Source organism: Acinonyx jubatus, chromosome D1, assembly GCF_027475565.1.
Source record: "Acinonyx jubatus isolate Ajub_Pintada_27869175 chromosome D1, VMU_Ajub_asm_v1.0, whole genome shotgun sequence".
In the NCBI taxonomy this organism is placed as follows: Eukaryota; Metazoa; Chordata; class Mammalia; order Carnivora; family Felidae; genus Acinonyx; species Acinonyx jubatus.
The window spans coordinates 103336599-103354721 of NC_069390.1; the positions used below are offsets into that span (position 1 = coordinate 103336599).

Genomic DNA, 18123 nt, shown 5'->3' on the forward strand with positions numbered 1-18123 from the left:
TCTACACTATTAACCCATTCAAAGTGTAGACTTTAATAGCTTTTCATATATTCACACAGTTGGGCATCCATCACTACAACCAGTTTTAGGTCATTTCATTAGCCAAGAGGATACCTTACCCCCATTAGCCGTCATCCTCCAATGCCCACCCCTCAGCCTTAGGCAACAACTAATCTACTTGTTGTCTCTATAGATTGGTCTATTTAGGACATTTCATGTAAGTGGAATCATACAATATGTATTCCATTGTGACTAGCTTCTTTCCCTTAGTGTAATGTTTTCAAGTTTCTTCCATGTCATTACATGTATCAGTACTTCACTCCTTTTTAATGCCAAATAATATTTCATTGCACGGATATCATCGTTTATTTACCCATTCATCAGCTGGTGGACATTTGGGTTACTTCCACTTTTTGACGATTATCGATGCTGCTGCTATGAACACTACTGTTTTTTTTTTGTGTGCATATATGTTTTCATTTCTTTTGAGTATATACGTAGGAGTGGCATTGCTGGATTATATGATAACTCTATGTTTAAACTTTTTTAAAAGTTTATTTGTTTTCGTGGGGGGAAAGTCTCATGTGCATGTGTGCTTGAGCAGGGGAGGGGCAGAGAGAGAGAGACAGAGAGGGAGAGAGAGAGAATCTTAAGCAGGCTCCATGCTATAAGCACAAAGTCTGACTCTGGGCCTGACTCAGGGCTCTCATGATGGAGATCATGACCTCAGCCAAAACCTGGAGTCAGCCACTTAACTGACTGAGCCACCCATGAGCCCCAAACCTTTTTTTTTTTTTAAACCATTAGATCCACACTTCCTATGGTACATTACTACAATTCACTACAGGGTACATGTTTATTTATTTTTTATTTTTTAAAAGTAGTCTCTACACCCAACATGGGGTTCAAACTCATGACCCTGAGAACAAGAGTCGATTGCTCCACCAACGTGAGCCAGCCAGGCGCCCCAATGTTTAACCTTTTGAGGTACCACCTGGCTGTTTTCTAAAGCAGCCGCACTATTTCACATTCCCACCAGCAGTATATGAGGGTTCTAATGTCTCCATATTCTTACCGACACTTACTATCATCTATCTTTTTGGTTACAGCCTTCCAAGTGGGTGTCTAACTGCATTCTTAGCTGTTTATGACTTAGCAAGTTGATAGTATCATTGGTTTATACGACTTAGCAAGGTGAAAAGGAAAGGGAATACATCTAGGAAGAGTGAAGAGCCTGAAGTGCCCATGTATTTAGGTTTGGTTAGGGCATCAGATGTATGAGGCGGGGGCCTGTGTGAGAGACAAGGCAAGGGAGTTAGAAAAGGATTCTGCTAAGGACTTTGGAATTTATTTTGAGGGAAATAGAAGCCAATAAAGGGCTTTAATCAAGCGAGTGTCGTGATCAGCTTTGTCTTTTTAGAGTCACTCTGGGAACACTATAGAGATCGATATGTGGGGACTGAAATAGAAATTAGAGCTATCAACCAAAAGGGTCTCACAGCAGAATGGATGAGAAATAAGGGAAAACTGGAGCATGGAAAAGGCAACAGAGAGGTAAAAAAGGGGGACATAATCAAAACATAACATGGAGGTAGAGTTTACAAGGCTCTCTATGTTTGAATGGGTTAAGAAAGGAGGAACCAAAATACTCCTTGGTTTCTGGTTTTGACAACTGGATAAACTTATTATATCGCATATAATATTAAAACTAAGAAAGAGTGGTTAAGACACATAAAAGAGGGCTATTGAATTCACCCAGATATGGAATACATTAGGAGGGAAAAAATTTGAGACAGAAGATTATGAGTCCAGTTGTAGGTATGGTGAGTTTGTGGGCCTTTGGGAATTTGAATGGAGATATTCAGTAAGTAGTTGGGTATGTATATTCAGAGCTCTGGAGACACATCTGGTATAGAAGCAGAGATTTGGAATATGGAAGCACATAGGTGCGAGCTGAAGGTCTGGGTGTTGATAGTATCATCTAGAGTTAGCCAAAAAGAGTTGTGGGGAAGGTCAACAACAGAATCATCGGAAAGACAAATGTAAGGGATAGGCAGAGAAAGATGAACTTATAAAAGAGACAAAGAGGTGTCTCAGAAAGATAGGAGAAAAAGCATTTAGCACGATATCATAGACACCAAGGGAAGAAAGGAGTAGTCAGGCGGATTGTCAAATACAGAACACAAAAAGTCAAGTAACATATGAGCTGAAGCATCCATTAGATTTAGCAAAACTTTTCACTGCTATACAGTTTCAGGAAAGTGGTAGGTCAAAGAGTAAACGAGAGACATACTTCCTGACAAGATAGAACAGTAAGTTCATAGTGATGCAATCTCTTTGTTACTAAGAGTGCAATCTCTTTGTTACATAGTGATGGTAGTTGTTTGTTTCTTTTTTTTTAAGCAGAAAAAGTAAATAACAATATGGACAAAATAAATATGAAATTATTTAAATAAAAAAAATAAAACTCAGGAGAATGGGCATATTGGCAGATATTTGCAAATGATATAATCATCTGCTAAAACAACCCCGACAGAATCAATAGACAAACTATTAGAACCAATAAGAAAGTTCCGCAAGTTTATAGATTACAATCTTAATTTATAGAATATTGTTCTGGTGATCTATTCATGCATATCAAACTATCCCAAAACTTAGTAGCTTAACAATCATTTTATTAGACCTTACTATTTATAGCACGGAGCTCAGCTAGGCAATTCTTGAGCTCCTCATGACCTTGGCTGGGGTCAGTTGGTGGTATTTAGGCTTTAAGATGGCTTAACCCTCTTTTCTGATGCTTTCGTAAAGATGGTTAGAAGGCTGGACTCAGCTGAGCCCTCTCCCTGTCTTTGTAGTCTCAAGGCCTCTCTATAGGGTGTTTCCATCAGGTGACTGGACGTCAGGGCTCCAGGAAGGAGTATTCCACAAGACAGGAAGTGCAAGCTTCTTAAGGCCTGGGCCTAGAAACCTGCATGGTATTACTTTTGCCATATTTTTGGGGGTCAAAGCAGTTGCAGAGTCTGTCTACATTTAAAAAGAAGGGGCATAGACTTCCACCTTTTAATGAGAGGAGTGTCAAAGAATTTGTGGCCTTCTTGAATCCTCCACAGAAGCTGACAGAAAGGGTAATGTATTTAATCTCTAAAATTCATAAGAGATTAGTGGCATTGGTAGCAGGAATACACAAAGGACCTCTGCAAACCAAGAAAAGGACAGCTGCTCCAATAAAAAAAAAAGTGGACAAAGACTGTACAAAGGAAATGTACAGAAGTGGGAACTAATAAGCAATACAAAGAAATGCTGAAAATCATTGGCAGTCAGTGCAATGCCAGTCAAAGCAACAATAAGCTATCATTTTTACAATAGGCTTTCTCAATACTGCATTGGTATATTTGGGGCCAGATAATCCTTTGTCATGGAAGCTCCTCTGTGCCTTGTAGGGTGTTTAGTAGCACCCCTGGCATTTGCTCAGTGGATATAGTAGACATATCAGCTTTGTCACAATCAAAAATGTCTCTAGACATTGCCAACTGTCTCCCGAAGGATAAAATTGTTCCCGGTTGAGAACCACTACTTTACACGCCTGTCAGCTTCGCAAAAAATAGAAAGTTGGTTAATGCTAAGTATTGGCAGAGATAAGGCAACATAGAACCTCAGGCACTGCTTGTGGATGGGTGGGCAGCACAGTCACTCTTGAGGACAACAGTCAATTTAGATATACCATGACTTCATTAGCCAGAAATTCAGCATGTGGGTAATTTACACACATCTATAAAGGGCCGTATGAGGATGTTCTCTGCAGCTTGGCTGGACAGTGGGGAGTTAGAGGCAATTACAAAGGGGTGGCAGAACCCTCCACATAACAACAAAGGAATTATACAATTTTTCTCAGTACATGGAACATTCTGCAAGAAAAACCATACATTAGGCTGCAAGCAAGCCTTAATAATTTTCTTATTTATTTATTTATTTATTTTTGAGAGAGAGAGAGAGAGAGAGAGAGAGAGAGAGAGAGAGAGAAGATGAGCAGGGGAGGGATGGATAGAGAGAGGGAGAGAGAGAATCCCAAGCAGGCTCTTTGCTGTCAGTGTGGAGCCCGATGTGGAGCTTGATCTCATGAACGGTGAGATCATGACCTGAGCTGAAATCAAGAGTCAGATGCTTAACTGACTGAGCCACGCAGGCTCCCTAAGTCTTGATAAATTTTAAAAGATTGAAAGCATACAAAATATTTTTTCTAATCACAATGAAATGAAACTAGAAATCAATAACAGAAGGAAAAATGGAAAATTCACAAATTGAACAACACATTCTTTTTTTACAGTTTATTTATTTATTTTGAGAGACAGGGAGAGAGAGAGGGAGGGGCAGAGAGAGAGGGAGAGAGAGAGAATCCCAAGCAGGTCTCTCACTGACAGGTCCTAGCTAACGCAGAGCTCAAACTCACCAACGGTGAGATCATGACCTGGGCTGAAACCAGAATCAGATGTTCAACCAACTGAGCCACCCAGGAACCCCTGAACAATGCTTCTTAAGCAACCGTTGGATTAAGCAATAAATCATAAAAGAAATCTAAAAGTACCTTGAGATAAATGGGAAAGAAAACCCATTTTATATTAAAACTCATGGGATGCAATGAAAGTAGTACTGAGAGAGACATTTACAGCTGTAAACACATATATTAAAAAAGAAAAATGATCTCAAATCAATAGCCTAACTTTACTTTGCAAGGGACCAGGAAAAACTAGCCAACTTGTCCCAAAGCTAGCAGATGGACAGAAATAAGATTAGAGCAGAGATAAAATGAATAGAAAACAATAGAGAAAATCAATGAAACCCCAAGTTGGTTCTGGTGAAAAGATCAGCCAAATTGACAAACCTTTAGCTAGACTGGCTGAGAAAATAGAGAAAAATCAAATTACTAACATCAGAAAAAAAGTACATACATTATTACAGATTTTACAGAAATAAAAAGGATTATAAGAATACTATGAACAATAGTATGCCAGCAAATTGGAAAACATAGATTAAATGGATAAATTCCTAGAAACAATCTAGGTAGAATTAATACATTTGTTAGAAGCAATCTACCAAAATTGAATCATGAGGAAATAGAAAATATGAACATTTCTATAACTAATGAGGAGATGGAATCAATAACAACAACATCCCAGCAAAGAAAATCCCTGAACCAGATTGGCTTCACCGATGGTATGGGTTCACTACCAAACAAATAATTAAAACCAATCCTTGTCAAACTTTTTTTCAAAAAAATTGAAGAGGAAGGAACATTTCTTAACTCATCCCATGAGTCCAGTATTACCCTGATATCAAAGCCAGAAAAGACATTAAAAGAAAATTACAGACTAATCTCTTGTGAATATTGATACAAAAATCAACAAAATACTAACAAACTGAATTCAGCAACATATTAAGAGGATTGTATACCACAACCAAGTGAGATTTATTCCTGGAATGCAAAGTTGATTCACTATATAAAAATAAATGTAATATACCGCATGAACAGAATGGGTGGGGAACCCATGATAATCTCAAATGATGCAGAAAAACATTGGACAGAATTCAATATCTTTTCATAATAAAAACACTCAACTAGGGGGGCACCTGGGTGGTCAGTCGGTTGAGCATCTGACTCTTGATTTTGGCACAGGTCATGATCTCACAGTTCGTGACACTTAGCCCTGCATAGGGCTCTGTGTTGGCAGTGTGGAGCCTGCTTGAGACTCTCTCTCTCTCTCTCTCTCTCTCTCTCTCTCTCTCTCTCTCTCTGTGTCTCTCTCTCTCTGTCTCTCTCTCTCTGCCTCTCCCCTGCTCGCACTCTTTCTGTCTCTCTCAAAATAAATAAATAAACTTTAAAAAAACCCACTCAACTAGGAATAACAGGAAATTACATTAACAAAATAAAGACCATATATGAAAAACCCATAGCTAACATCATACTCAGTGGTGAAGTCTGAAAGTCTCTCCTTTAACATCAGGATGAAGACACGAAGGTCCACTCTCACCACTTCTTTCAATATATTATTGGCAGTTCTATCCAGAGCAATCAGGCAAGAAAAAGAAAAGCATTGCAAGTGGAAAAGAAGAAATAAAATTATCTCTGTTTACAGATGACATGATCTTACATGTAAAGAACCCTAAAGATTTCACACACACACATAGCCTCTAGAACTAATAAACAAATACAGCAAAGTTGTAGGATATAAAACCAACACACAAAAATCAGCTACATTACTATATGCTAGCAAAGAATAATCCAAAAAGGAAATTAAGAAAACAATTCTATTCACAATAGCATCAAAAAAGGATAAAATAAATATGGTGGAATAAACTTAACAAAAAAGGCAAAAGACTTGCACACTGAAAACAATAAAACATTGCTGAATGAAATTAAAGACACAGACAAATGGAAAGACATCACATGTTCATGGATTAGAAGACTTAATATTGTTAATATATCAATACTAGATAAACTGATCTACAGATTCACTTCAATCCCTACAGAAATTTCAATAATTTTTTAGAAGTGAATAAATTTACCCTAAAATTCATATGGAATACCAAGGGACCCTGGATAGCCAAAATAGTCTTTAAAAAGAACAAAGGGCATCTGGATGGCTCAGTTGGTTGACCATCAGATTCTTGATTTTGGCTCAGGTCATGATCCCAGGGTCGTGGGATCAGGCCCTGTGTCGGGCTCCATGCTAAGTGTGAAGCCTGCTCGGTGGGATTCTCTCTCTCCCCCTCTGCCTCTCTCCCCCGCTCACGCTCTCTCTTTAAAATTTAAATAAAATTTCAAAATTAAAAAATAAATAAAAAGAACAAAGTTGGAAGACTCACACTTCCCAATTTTAAAATTTATTACAAACTACAGTAATCAAAAACACTGTGGTATCACCACAAAAATAGATATATAGACCAATGGAATAGAATACAGAGGCCAGACATAAATCGTCATGTATATGGTTAAATGGTTTTTGACAAAGATACCACGTCCATTCAAAGGGGAAGGAGAAGACAGTCTTTTCAACCAATGATGCTAAGATAACTAGACATCCACCTGCAAAAGAATGAAGTTGGACTTTTACTACCATAGAAAAAGTTAACTCAGCGGGCACCTGGGTGGCCTAGTTGATTAAACATCTGACTCTTGATTTGGGCTCAGGTCATGATCTCATGGTTTGTGAGATCGAACACCATATTGGGCTGTGCACTGATAGTGCAGAGCCTGTTTGGGATTCTCTCTCCCTCTCTCTCTGACCCCCCCAACCTCTGTCTTTTTCTCTCAAAAAAAAAAAAAGTTAACTCAGGGTACCTAGGTGGCTCAGTTGGTTAAGTGTCTGACTCTTGGATTCAGCTCAGGTTATGATCTCACAGTTCATGGGTTCCAGCCTGGCATTTGACTCTTAGCTGACACTGTGGAGCCTGCTTGGAATTCTCTCTCTCCCTCTCTCGCTCTACCCCTCCTTTCCTCTCTCTCTCTCTTTCAAAAAAAAAAAAGTTAACTCCAAGAGGATCAAAGATCTAATTATAAGAGTGAAAACTGTAGAATCTTAGAAGAAAACATGGAAAAAACTCCATAACATTGACTTTGGTGATGATTTTCTGGATATGACACAAAAAGTTTAGGCAACAAAAGAAAAAAAGATAAATTGGACTTCATCAAAATTGAAAACTTTTGTGTATCAAAGGACACCATCAAGAGAGTGAAAGGTCAATCCACAGAATGGTAGAGAAAATTTTTGCAAATCCTATATCTGATTAGGAATTAATAGCCAGAGTATATAAAGAACTCCTACAACAAAAAGGCCAACAACTCAATTCAAAAATGGGCACAGCACAGGACTTGAATAAACATTTCTCCAAAGAAATAGCTAAATGCACATGAAAAGATGCTCAAGATCACTAGCCATTAGGGAAGTGTAACTCTAAACCACAACAGAGACCATTCTACACCCACTAGGATGGTTATTATAAAAACAAAAACCAAAAGAACAAACTACATGTTGTTAAGGATGTGGCAAACTTAGAATTGTTGTGCATTGCTAGTGGGATTGGACAAAAAAACGCGGGCACTGTGGAAAACAGTTGGGCATTTCCAAATCGTTAAACATGGAATGACCATTTGAGCTAGCAATTCCTCTTCTGGGTGTATCCCCAAAAGAATTGAAAGTGGGGACTCAAACAGATACTTGTACGCCCATGTTCATAACAGTATTACACACAATAGGCAAAAGATGAAAACAGCCCAAGTATCCCTACCGGATGAATGGAGAAGCAAAATGTAGTAAATACATAATGGAATATTATTCAGTCTTAAAAGGAAGGTATGCTATCATATGGATGAACCCTGAAAACATACTAAACAAAATAAACCAGACACAAAGGGACAAATGTGACATAACTCCACGTATAAGTGGAAATTCAGGGTCAGAGGGTACAACAATGGTTACCAGGGGCTAGGAGAAGGGAGAAATGAGAAGTCAATGTTCAATTGGTCCAGAGCTTCAGTTTGGGATAATGACAAAGTTCTGGAAATAGCGGTGATAATTGTACAACACTGTGAATATACATAATGGCATTGAATTGGACACTTAAAAAGAGTTAAAATGGTAAGTTTATGTTATATATATTCTACCACAAATTAAAAAACATACTGGATACACAGGAAACAGAATAGGATATATAACACATATATGTGCAAAAATACGTGCCAAATATTATTAATATTGCAAGAACACATACCAATGAATTAGTAGAATTAATAAGACAGAATAACTCAAATTCAACAATGCAATGCAGTTTCCACCAATACCTTACCAGTATCTTTTTGTGAAACTTGACAAGCTGACCCTAAGGTTTGTATAGAACTGCAAAGGGTTAAAAATAACTAACACACTTTTGAAGAAAAACAAGGTGAAGTTATCTGATTTATTAGATATTAAGATTTACAAAATTATCATAATTATGATAGAGAGGCATTGTGGCTAAGCTAGCATATGCAATGACAGGCCAATGGAATGTAATAGCCAGAAAGAGGTCTAAGTATATACAGTTGATTTACAATAAAAATGGCATAGGAGAGCAGTGGGGAAAGTACGGTCTTTTCAATAATTAATGCTGGGAAAACTGGACAGTCACATAGAAAAAAATGAAACTTAGTTACGACCTAACTATATACATATACACATATGGCGTAAATTCCATATCTGTGTCTGTAACATAAAATAATTAAGGTTTGGGAGGAAATATATGGGAGACCTCTCCCATATGTTATATTGTCATAATAAACAGGAAACAAAATAAAAAAGTAAAATATTGGTAAGTTTAACTGTATTAAAATGTAGACTCTTTCCTCCCTGTGCACACTAACCCTGGACTAGTCCCAAATCTTATCTCAATCCCTACCAGTTCCCCGCTTTGCAAGACCCATCTTAAAGTAACCCCAAGTCTCTAAAAATACCCTCTACCCTCACAACATTCCCCTTTTGAATTCTCTCCAAGATTTTGTCAAGTTGCTCTTGTTTGCTGCAGGCTTAGAAACTCAGCTTTGTTTGATGAGGAGGTTTCTGTGATGGTCTCTGTGAAGGAATAAAACACCTACAGTCCTTATTCATACTGACATCTTGACAGACAACATGATATAATTTGTGAGATCTGCTCCAAAATTAATTTAAAAAAATAGAGAAAGTAGATACGAATAGTTAAGACTGGTCAAATTGTGCACACTGGGTGATGGGAGTTCACTGGACTATTCTGTCTAATTTTTCACGTTTTAAATTCACTATAATATTTTTAAAAAGTTGTTTTTCCTTTTCTAGTTCTTAAGAGGGGATGTCCACTAAGGTCACAAAGAAGTTACACTGACTGTGAATGCCAGGCTCACATTCAGGAAGCATCTAGCCAGACATAACCTTATGCTGGATTTTGCAGGTCTGCCATGAATGGAAGGCAGGGAAGAGCAAAGTGGTTGCAGATTTGAAATACTTCTTTTGAATCTTCTCCTACTACCTCGTAATGTAGACCTAAGAGCAGATGCAACGAACTTAAATTTGACATTTAAATCTTGATTAGGACAAACAAAAAAGGGGGTAGGGAATATTCTCCGTGCTTTCTTTATTCAGATTGTGAAATTGTGCTCTCATCAGCTAGATTCTTAGTTGTGCTTAGAATATGCTCCCTCCTACAATCTATTCTGGAAAAATGAAGTCTCTTATTCCTTCTTAGAATCCTGGCTCCTTAAGTCGGCAGTTATTAGGATTCCACACACATGCAGAGTCATGCCCAATTTGAGGGTCTGAGTAGCTAGTCATATAAGTTGACTTTTCTGTGCATTTGTATCCAGGAGGATCCAGCTCAGGTTGATGTCCTGGGAACGAGTGAGGCTCTCGCTTAAATCCTGAGGGAAGAGAAAAGAGAAGGAAGGTCAAGTGGAATCAGTCAACAACGAGGAGCCTTAGTAATTGGCTTCACTCTTATTTCTGAGAGAAGGAAGTCTAGGGAGTCCTGTCAGAACTGAGAAAAGAGAGAAATCATTCACTCAGTCATTCACTTCTTCACTCACTCAGTTTATTTTCATCAGAGTTTCTTCTACATTCCAGGCACTGAGTTAGGTCCTGAGAATATAAGGATTGTAAAGAATAGTCCACCTACTATGTGTTGAAAGTGGCATTTTGTTGTTACAGCTTGTATCATATGTTGTTTCAAAGTAGTGTCCAAACTGGAAAGAAAAGGTAATCAATTAAAAATACAGGAGTCTACACCTAATACTGGGAAATAAAGGACACAATGACATGAATCCTAATGGGGTCTATTATATTTTGGATCGACTAGAGGTCTACATGTTGTCAGTCTACATTGTACTAACTTTCATGTCCTTTATGTGTTTGTGTGTTTAGGAAAGATTCCAGGGCAAGATGCAGATAAATGAAATGCAGGTAGACAGCCTGAGTTAGAAGACACATATTTATGTTGATGAATAAAGTCAAAGAGAATCAAGAGAAAAAGAGTACCCCTTCTTTTATTACTTTAATATTCTACTTCATAGTAAAATATGATAGGAGTTCCAGCTGAAGACTGCTATGCACTCCCAACCACCTCAATGAACAGAGAAGCCTCAGATATCTCAGCAAGGAAGTTATCAGATTCCTACCTCTAAAACGGCCACTGGTATTTCTTTTGTTAACAGAAGGAAACAGGGGAAGCTTAGATTACCTGGGAAGGCAAAGGTTTGGGTTGCACGATATTCCTTAGGTCATATCTTTCCTGGTTCCAGTTGCCCATCAGGGTACGGTTTGAATAGGTATTCTCATTAGTGGTACATCTCCATCCATACTGGAAAAACTTGGACATACTATTCCAATCTGTCCACACTTCAGCATGGCCGTCTGCATTAATGATGCTGCCATAGTGTGGGTTTGCAAAGAAGTAGGCAAGGGCTTGTCTCTGGGAAAAGGCAAAAACAGAAAAGATAGTTGCATGAACTAGGGCACAGAAAAGGCATTCATCCCTTTCTCACCTACAGCCAAGCATACATAAGCACACCTTACTAAGGATCTGTGCTCCCCTCCCAATTTAGTTGTGGTTCTGTTTCTTTCCTTCCTGGTCCATGAATCCTCTGACCTACCTTTTCAATCAAAAGTAGCAGAGGGCTATATATATTGAATGGCATGCTCAAAAGAGGAAAACCTTCAGTATCCCAATATATATGGAAAACTAGGTAAAGGTTCAGGAGATTTTGAGATGTAAGAGTTTAAGGACAGAGAACAGTGGTATAGTCAAAGAGAACAGGCAGAAGTGAGAGTTAGAAAACTAGATAACACAACAAATGTTCAGTAAGTGATAGCTTCCTTCTTTCTGGACTCAGGCCAAATGCCACTTCTTCCATGATGTCTTTCCTCAAGTTAACTTCTCTCTCCTTTGTTTCACACACAATGATACCCTCATATCTTTAACTTTCTGCCGTATTTTAGAGTTCTTCAAATGTGTGTTGGAAGTTTGTGTTGAATATCCTATGCTGGTTAAACCGTGTACATCCCTTGAGGACAAGACCTGTATCTTATTATCACACCCTCTCCCTTCACCTGCCCTCCCAGTCAACAGTGCTTTGCACATATCAGATGACTAATGTCTGAATTTCAATTTTTTGTGAGGAAGCAAAAGCCTAGCCATTTTTATTTTGGGCCAAAAGGTGGCTGTGGTCCCTTGACTTGGGGGCAAGACAGTACCTTCCCTGAGGACCATTTTGATGTTGAGTGGCTTGTGTTGTTTGAAGATTTCATAGGACAGTGATAGAAAATCTTATTCAGCTCTTCCATTTTTTTGAAGGAAGAGATATCACCAAACCCGGCATTTCCCATTCTCCAAGCAACGAAAGAATGTAGGTCATCCAGATCACCATGGCCAGGAAGCCATGATTTTGGAGTTACAATCCACTGAGCCACCTTTCCACAAGTAGGGGCAAAGCCAATATGGCAACTTTGAAGGTAGTTGCCCTCACACTATGTGCCTTTGTGAAGATAGATGCATGCACTGATGTCAACAAACAGCATGGTGACTAAAGAGTAGTTGGTCCCACAAAGTCTGACAAGCCTAGTATTCAGACTGTAGATTAATGTGACACTGTCCTTGGGGCCATCAGGACAGACATCACCATCCACTCAGTTGTCTAGGCCCCAAACCTGAGGCTTATCTTTGATTGATTCCTCTTTCAAGCCCTTACATCCATTCAGTACCTAAGTCTTAACTGATTTTTTAATCAGTTCACTTCCATCCCCACTGCCAAGTTCCAGTTTAGATCACTACCAGTTCTTGTCACCATTATTGCTATAGTTGCCTATCTCATGTCTTTGCCGTCAGCCTTGGTCTTCTCCAATCCTTTCTCCACAGGAACGAAGAATGTGTGAAAATGAAAGTGTTTTTGTGTCCTCTTCCTATTTAAAATCTTTCAGTCAGTGGCTGGCCACTGTTTTCGGAATAAGATTCAGGCTGTTAAAATGGCTTACGATGTTCTATATGACCTGGCCCCTGCTTAACGCTTCAGTCTCACCTACTACTCACTCTCCCTCCAACTACATTTCAGCCAAACTCATCTAATGTGTTTCTCTATCACGCTTTTGCATATATTGTTCCTTCTGTCTCTTCACTTCTCTTTATCCAGGTCAGGTGCACTTCCCCCTTAGCTTTCAACTCAAATTCACTTCCTTTAGGGTATCTTTCCACTTCATCCCAGAACTCGGTAAGGTTCTAAAACCTTCTGTGACTCCACTCATAGCATCGCTTCCCGCTGTAGCAGAATTGCCTCTTTTGCCGTGCAGTCTCCGCCAGACTACAAGCTCCGTGAAATCATAGGCCACACCTTATTCACCCATGTGTTTAGCCTCCATCAAGGTCTGGCACGTAACAGCCACTCAGTATTTCTTGAATGAAAAAAAGGTAGGAGATAGAAGCACCTGGAGAAATCCCGAGCAGCAGAGAGAGTGAGCAGCAGCCATTTCGGACGAGTGGAAGGCTGTTATAAAACCCTGTGTTGACAGTAACCTGCAGGACACAGCCCAACCTCTCGACCTCAGCCCCGCCGCGCTTCTTTCACTCCGAACTCGCCTCGCCCCGGGCCTGCCCCTCTGCGCTAGTGATTTCTTGTGACCTCATGCAGATGTGACGAAGTGGCTCAGGGCAGCCTCGGGCTAAAAGGCATTTATTGCGACACTCCTAAGGGTGTGCGGAATGAGGAGACAGGGTGGTCCGTGTCTAACTTTTGCGCTCATAGCTATTTCATCCCCCTCCCTCCCAGTCGCTGTACCAGTTTGTCAACACCACTAGACGCTGCCGGCGCATCATCAATCAGCGACGCAAAAAGAGGTGGCCCGCCAGAGACCACCTCCCCACAGGAAGTGACGTAAGAAACTGGCGCCTCGGAGGACGCGAGAGGGGAGCACGTTAAGGCCATGGCCCCTCGGCGCCTCCTGTTGGTTGGGGAGGGGAATTTCTCCTTCGCCGCGGCCCTGAGCGAGACCCTGGATGACAGCACCAGTGTAACCGCCACCTGCCTCCAGCGCCCGGCCGACTTGGCCGGAGATCCGGTGGCCCAGGAGAATCTGCAGCGCCTGCGCGAGCGAGGTAGCGAAGCAAACCCCTCCGCGAAGCCCCGCCCCGCTGCCGGCCGGGCCAGAAGTGGAATGGCCGGGGCTTTTAATTGCATTTGAGCGTCCGGTTACCTAAAAGCAGCCTGTGGGTTTCCACCTGGGTTGTTTTGTACGGTTCACGTTAGGGAGGGATTCAGGCCTTGAGACATCTTCCTGTCTGTATTTCGTGCCAGGTACTGAGGTGCGTTTTGGTGTGGACTGCACCCAGCTGGCAGATGCCTTTGAACTGCACCACAGGGAGTTTGATCGGATTTATTTTAATTTTCCTCACTGTGGACGCAAAGCTGGAGTTGCTAAGAACAGGGAACTGCTTGCCAAGTTTTTCCAGAGGTGAGGAAATGAGAGCACTCACAAGTAACATGTTGAAGATGTACATTACATAGTTACTGCACTGGAAACATTTTAGTTTGGGAAATAAGGCATACGTGTGTAAGTTACTATGATGGGTTTAGAGAGAAAATAAAGCTCCAAAGGAATCCACAATCTAGTTGGAAGGGCAGGCATATAACCCTAAAAGTTACATAAAAGTACAAATAGTAGTTGGGCTTGTAAGGGGAGGATCACCTATTTTGGATAATGCAAAATAACGGTAGCCAGTATAATGTAATGGCTAAAAGCATGGGTTTAGGAGCCAAACTGCCTGGATTCAAATCCCCACCCACCTCTTAGTAATTGTGTGATTTGGGGTAAGCTTACTTGATCCTTACATACTTGTGCCTCTTCATCCATAAACAGGATAGGATATTAATGGTAACTACCTCAAATTATCGTGAACTAAAAACTGTGCTTTACACTATTCTACCAAAACATGTGATACTATTGGAGGTCTCTGGGGGTGGGGGGAGGTCACAGTTGTCAAGAAACTTTTCACAGAGCCAAGATTTCAAGTTAGTATTTGAAGTATAGAATTTTAATAGTCAGGAAGGTAAGTGAATTTACAAGAACAACTCTCTAAACTGGGAAATGAATCGTGTATAGGAACTTTGCAGATATTGACCTTTCTATGACCTGTTTATGATGAACACTGCAGATACAAAGCCAGATAATACCCTGGTCAGCCACGAGTATCAGTTATGAGTTGAACATTGATTTTACATTCTTACTTCCAGCTGCTTCCTTTGCAGGTTTGAAGTCTGTGGACCTTTGTAAATAGATATGATAGGATTTTAATTATTTCACAGCCAAACCATGTGTATACAGCTTATTTCCTATGGTAATTTCAACTGGTTTTGATAAAATGCTGGTGTCCTCCTCCCCGTTAGCTGTAAAGATGTTCTCGCACCGGAAGGAGAAGTCTATGTGGCATTGTGTAGAGGACAAGGTGGGACTCCTGCTGATAAGCCCACAAGAGAATGGCATAACAGTTGGCAAGTAGTTGCCATGGCAGCTCTGGGGGGATTCATTTTAAGTGACGTGCATCCCTTCAGCTGTGAGGCTGTGCCAGGGTACAAGTGCACTGGATATAGGTAAGTAATAACAGAGGTCTGAGCCTTTTTCATTTCTTTCACTAATAATGAAAAAAATCTCATAGGCAGACTTTCCCCTACCAATTTCCTGCTTTGGTCCCTAGAGATACTTGCTTTTTAAAAAATGGCAATAAATAAATAAGAAAGAAAGAAGAGAAAGAAAGAGAAAAGACTCACTGACTCCATACTTGGTGACTGTTTTTGCCAGGAGTCAAGATAAGTCCTTTCATGTAGAAGGTGCTTTGAACCATATCTTCACCCGGAGCTTACCCTTTGAAGATTCACAGCCCAGAATCTTCAGGACCAAAGTGGGTGGCCGGTGGTTTTCCTTTCCAGAACCAGAAGCACTTGTAGGAAAGTTGAACAGGTAACCTGTTTTACCAGAAGTTACTTCTATCTCTAGTTGTATCTCCGTTGCTTTGATGGCAACCGTATATTGAATGGGTGCAATATAAATTGTTAATGATGTTGGTGCTATGAATTCCTGTCAGTCTGGCCCTACACAAGCCTTTTTAGAATTAAAATTTGTCACATTTTGTGGTATATCATCGGGATCGTGGCTGTCAGAGGTCTGAAGCACGTGATATCTCTATTTATTATGGTAGATGGTTTTTTTTTTTTTTTATTTGCTTTCAGGATCACTTTGAAGATAATTCTTTTCTGTGCTATTTGTGCTTTTAATTTTAGATCCATTCTAACTCTTTATTGTTTCAAGTTTAAAAAGTTATTTTTATGTGTGCTTAAACAGAGGTTTCCTAGAAGCACCTTCATGTCATCCTGTCAGAACCATTAATGAGAAACTCATTGCGGAATTGGGCAAAGTTTTCCCTCTAAAAAGGCTGAAGCGTCCCTTCCCTTTGCTGCCACAGGGAAGCACTAGTGCTCTCACTTCCTGGAACTGTGACATTCTGTCAGCTGCCTTTTGGATTAGTCTCCGTGAAGATGACTCAAATTCTGAGTCCCTGACTGATGGGACAACACAAGACATGGAGGACTTTCTGGCGCTATTTTCAGAACTTAGCCTTCTCAAGGATCCTGGAAGCGACAGCAAGGAAGAAGCTCATGAAGAAAGCTATGGCCAAACCACGGTCTGCCTTAGGCCTTCTCTCCTAGTTCATGTTCAGGCTGTCATCCAAGCACCAGACTTTGTCCCAGGTTACCTGCACATCCTCAGTGGACCTGTCTTTCGGAAGTGCCGCATCTTGCCTTTCACAATGCCAGCATTTCATGAGACTTTATTTGTCATCGGGTTTAATAAAAATCTGAAGGATGGTTGTCTTCAGTCACTACTGGAGCACCTGAAGGGTTTTCTTGATAGCCTTCTCACCCACACATTGCTGGAGGGCTCTCAGCCGAGCAGTTCAGTGGAATTTGTCTTTCAACCAAATGGCAAAGAGTATATTATTAATGTGAAGCGTCCTAATTTTGGCCCAGATTGTGCCAAGGCTCTGATTATTGGGTCTGTCGTCACATCTGCTACAGGCATTATGCACAAAGACCAGTGTTTTATGTTTGTGTCTATGAACTTGGACCTACTAGCCATGCTTGTCTGGGGCATCTCTGACTGGAGGATGCTGTGGACCTTTGATCACCGTTTCCTGAAAAATTTTGTCTCTGGGAGTATAGAACCCTTTAAAAGCTATTGCCTGTATCCTCCATGCTATGTTCATGATATTAGTTTTTGGTTAGATGAGAAGAAAGGATTTGATGAACTAGAATTTCACATGGTGGCCCGAGCAGTGTCCCGGGACACGGTCATATCCATACAGTTCCTCAGTCGTTTTCAGCATCCAAAGACTCAACAGGTCAGTCTCTGCTATAGATTGACTTACCAGACGTGTGACAAAGCCCTCCCCCAGCAACAGGTGTCATCAATGCAGTCGCAGCTTAGGAAAGAGATTCAGCAAAGACTACATGTAATACCTCGGTAGTTTAGTAAATTCATTTTTCCAGAGTGATCCCCGTGGCTGTGGGTATGGGTGCAGATGCCAATGAAAAAGACCAAGTTATAACTAGTAGTCTTTTCTGAACTGTGTTTTTTGTAAAATCTTTAACCTTGTGACTTTGGCCAGTGTTGGTTGATTCTAGAGAAACTTGTGGCTCAGGGCACCTGGGTGGCTCAGTGGTTGAGTGTTGAGTATCCAACTCTTGATTTTGGCTCAGGTCATGATCCCAGGGTCATGGGATCGAGCCCTGTGTCAGGCTCTGCGTGGAGCATGGAGTCTGCTTAAGAGTCTCTCTCTCCTTCTGCCCCTGTCCCCTGCTCATGCACTCTGTCTTGCTAAAATAAAAAGAAATTAAAAATATTAAAAAGTAAAAAAGAAACTTGTGGCCCTGTCACTTAAACTTAACAGACTATAATGTGACTGGTGACCTTTGGAGTTTACAGTATTTTGATGCTGAAAAATGACTAGGAAAACAAATACAACAAAACTGTCTTGTACTTTAGATGCTCTGTTGCTGAAGATGCAGTAGAATTTGAGTGTCTTATA

At 40.4% G+C, this 18123-nt stretch overlaps 2 protein-coding genes across 5 annotated transcripts; one reads left to right on the top strand and one right to left on the bottom strand.

The window, feature by feature from the left end:
• Window positions 1–8940: 8940 nt before the first annotated feature.
• On the bottom strand, window positions 8941–13837 carry CFAP68 (cilia and flagella associated protein 68). Of its 4 annotated transcripts, none has more exons than XM_027036496.2 (4): window positions 13473–13831; window positions 11236–11466; window positions 10675–10741; window positions 8941–10420 (listed from the first exon to the last, which is right to left on the bottom strand). In XM_027036496.2, the coding sequence occupies exons 1-4, from the start codon at window positions 13512–13514 to the stop codon at window positions 10245–10247; spliced, it is 516 nt and encodes a 171-aa protein (XP_026892297.1). In that variant the 5' UTR covers window positions 13515–13831; the 3' UTR covers window positions 8941–10244. The 4 variants fall into 4 exon arrangements, with proteins under 4 accessions (XP_026892297.1, XP_014937812.1, XP_026892300.1 ...); XM_015082326.3 differs by having other exon boundaries at window positions 12249–13831; XM_027036499.2 differs by lacking the exon at window positions 10675–10741 and having other exon boundaries at window positions 13473–13837.
• Window positions 13838–13839: 2 nt separating this feature from the next.
• Window positions 13840–17956, top strand: FDXACB1 (ferredoxin-fold anticodon binding domain containing 1). Its single transcript, XM_027036495.2, has 5 exons — window positions 13840–14139; window positions 14339–14495; window positions 15428–15631; window positions 15840–15998; window positions 16380–17956. The coding sequence occupies exons 1-5, from the start codon at window positions 13968–13970 to the stop codon at window positions 17560–17562; spliced, it is 1875 nt and encodes a 624-aa protein (XP_026892296.2). The 5' UTR covers window positions 13840–13967; the 3' UTR covers window positions 17563–17956.
• The last annotated feature ends 167 nt before the right edge of the window (window positions 17957–18123 follow it).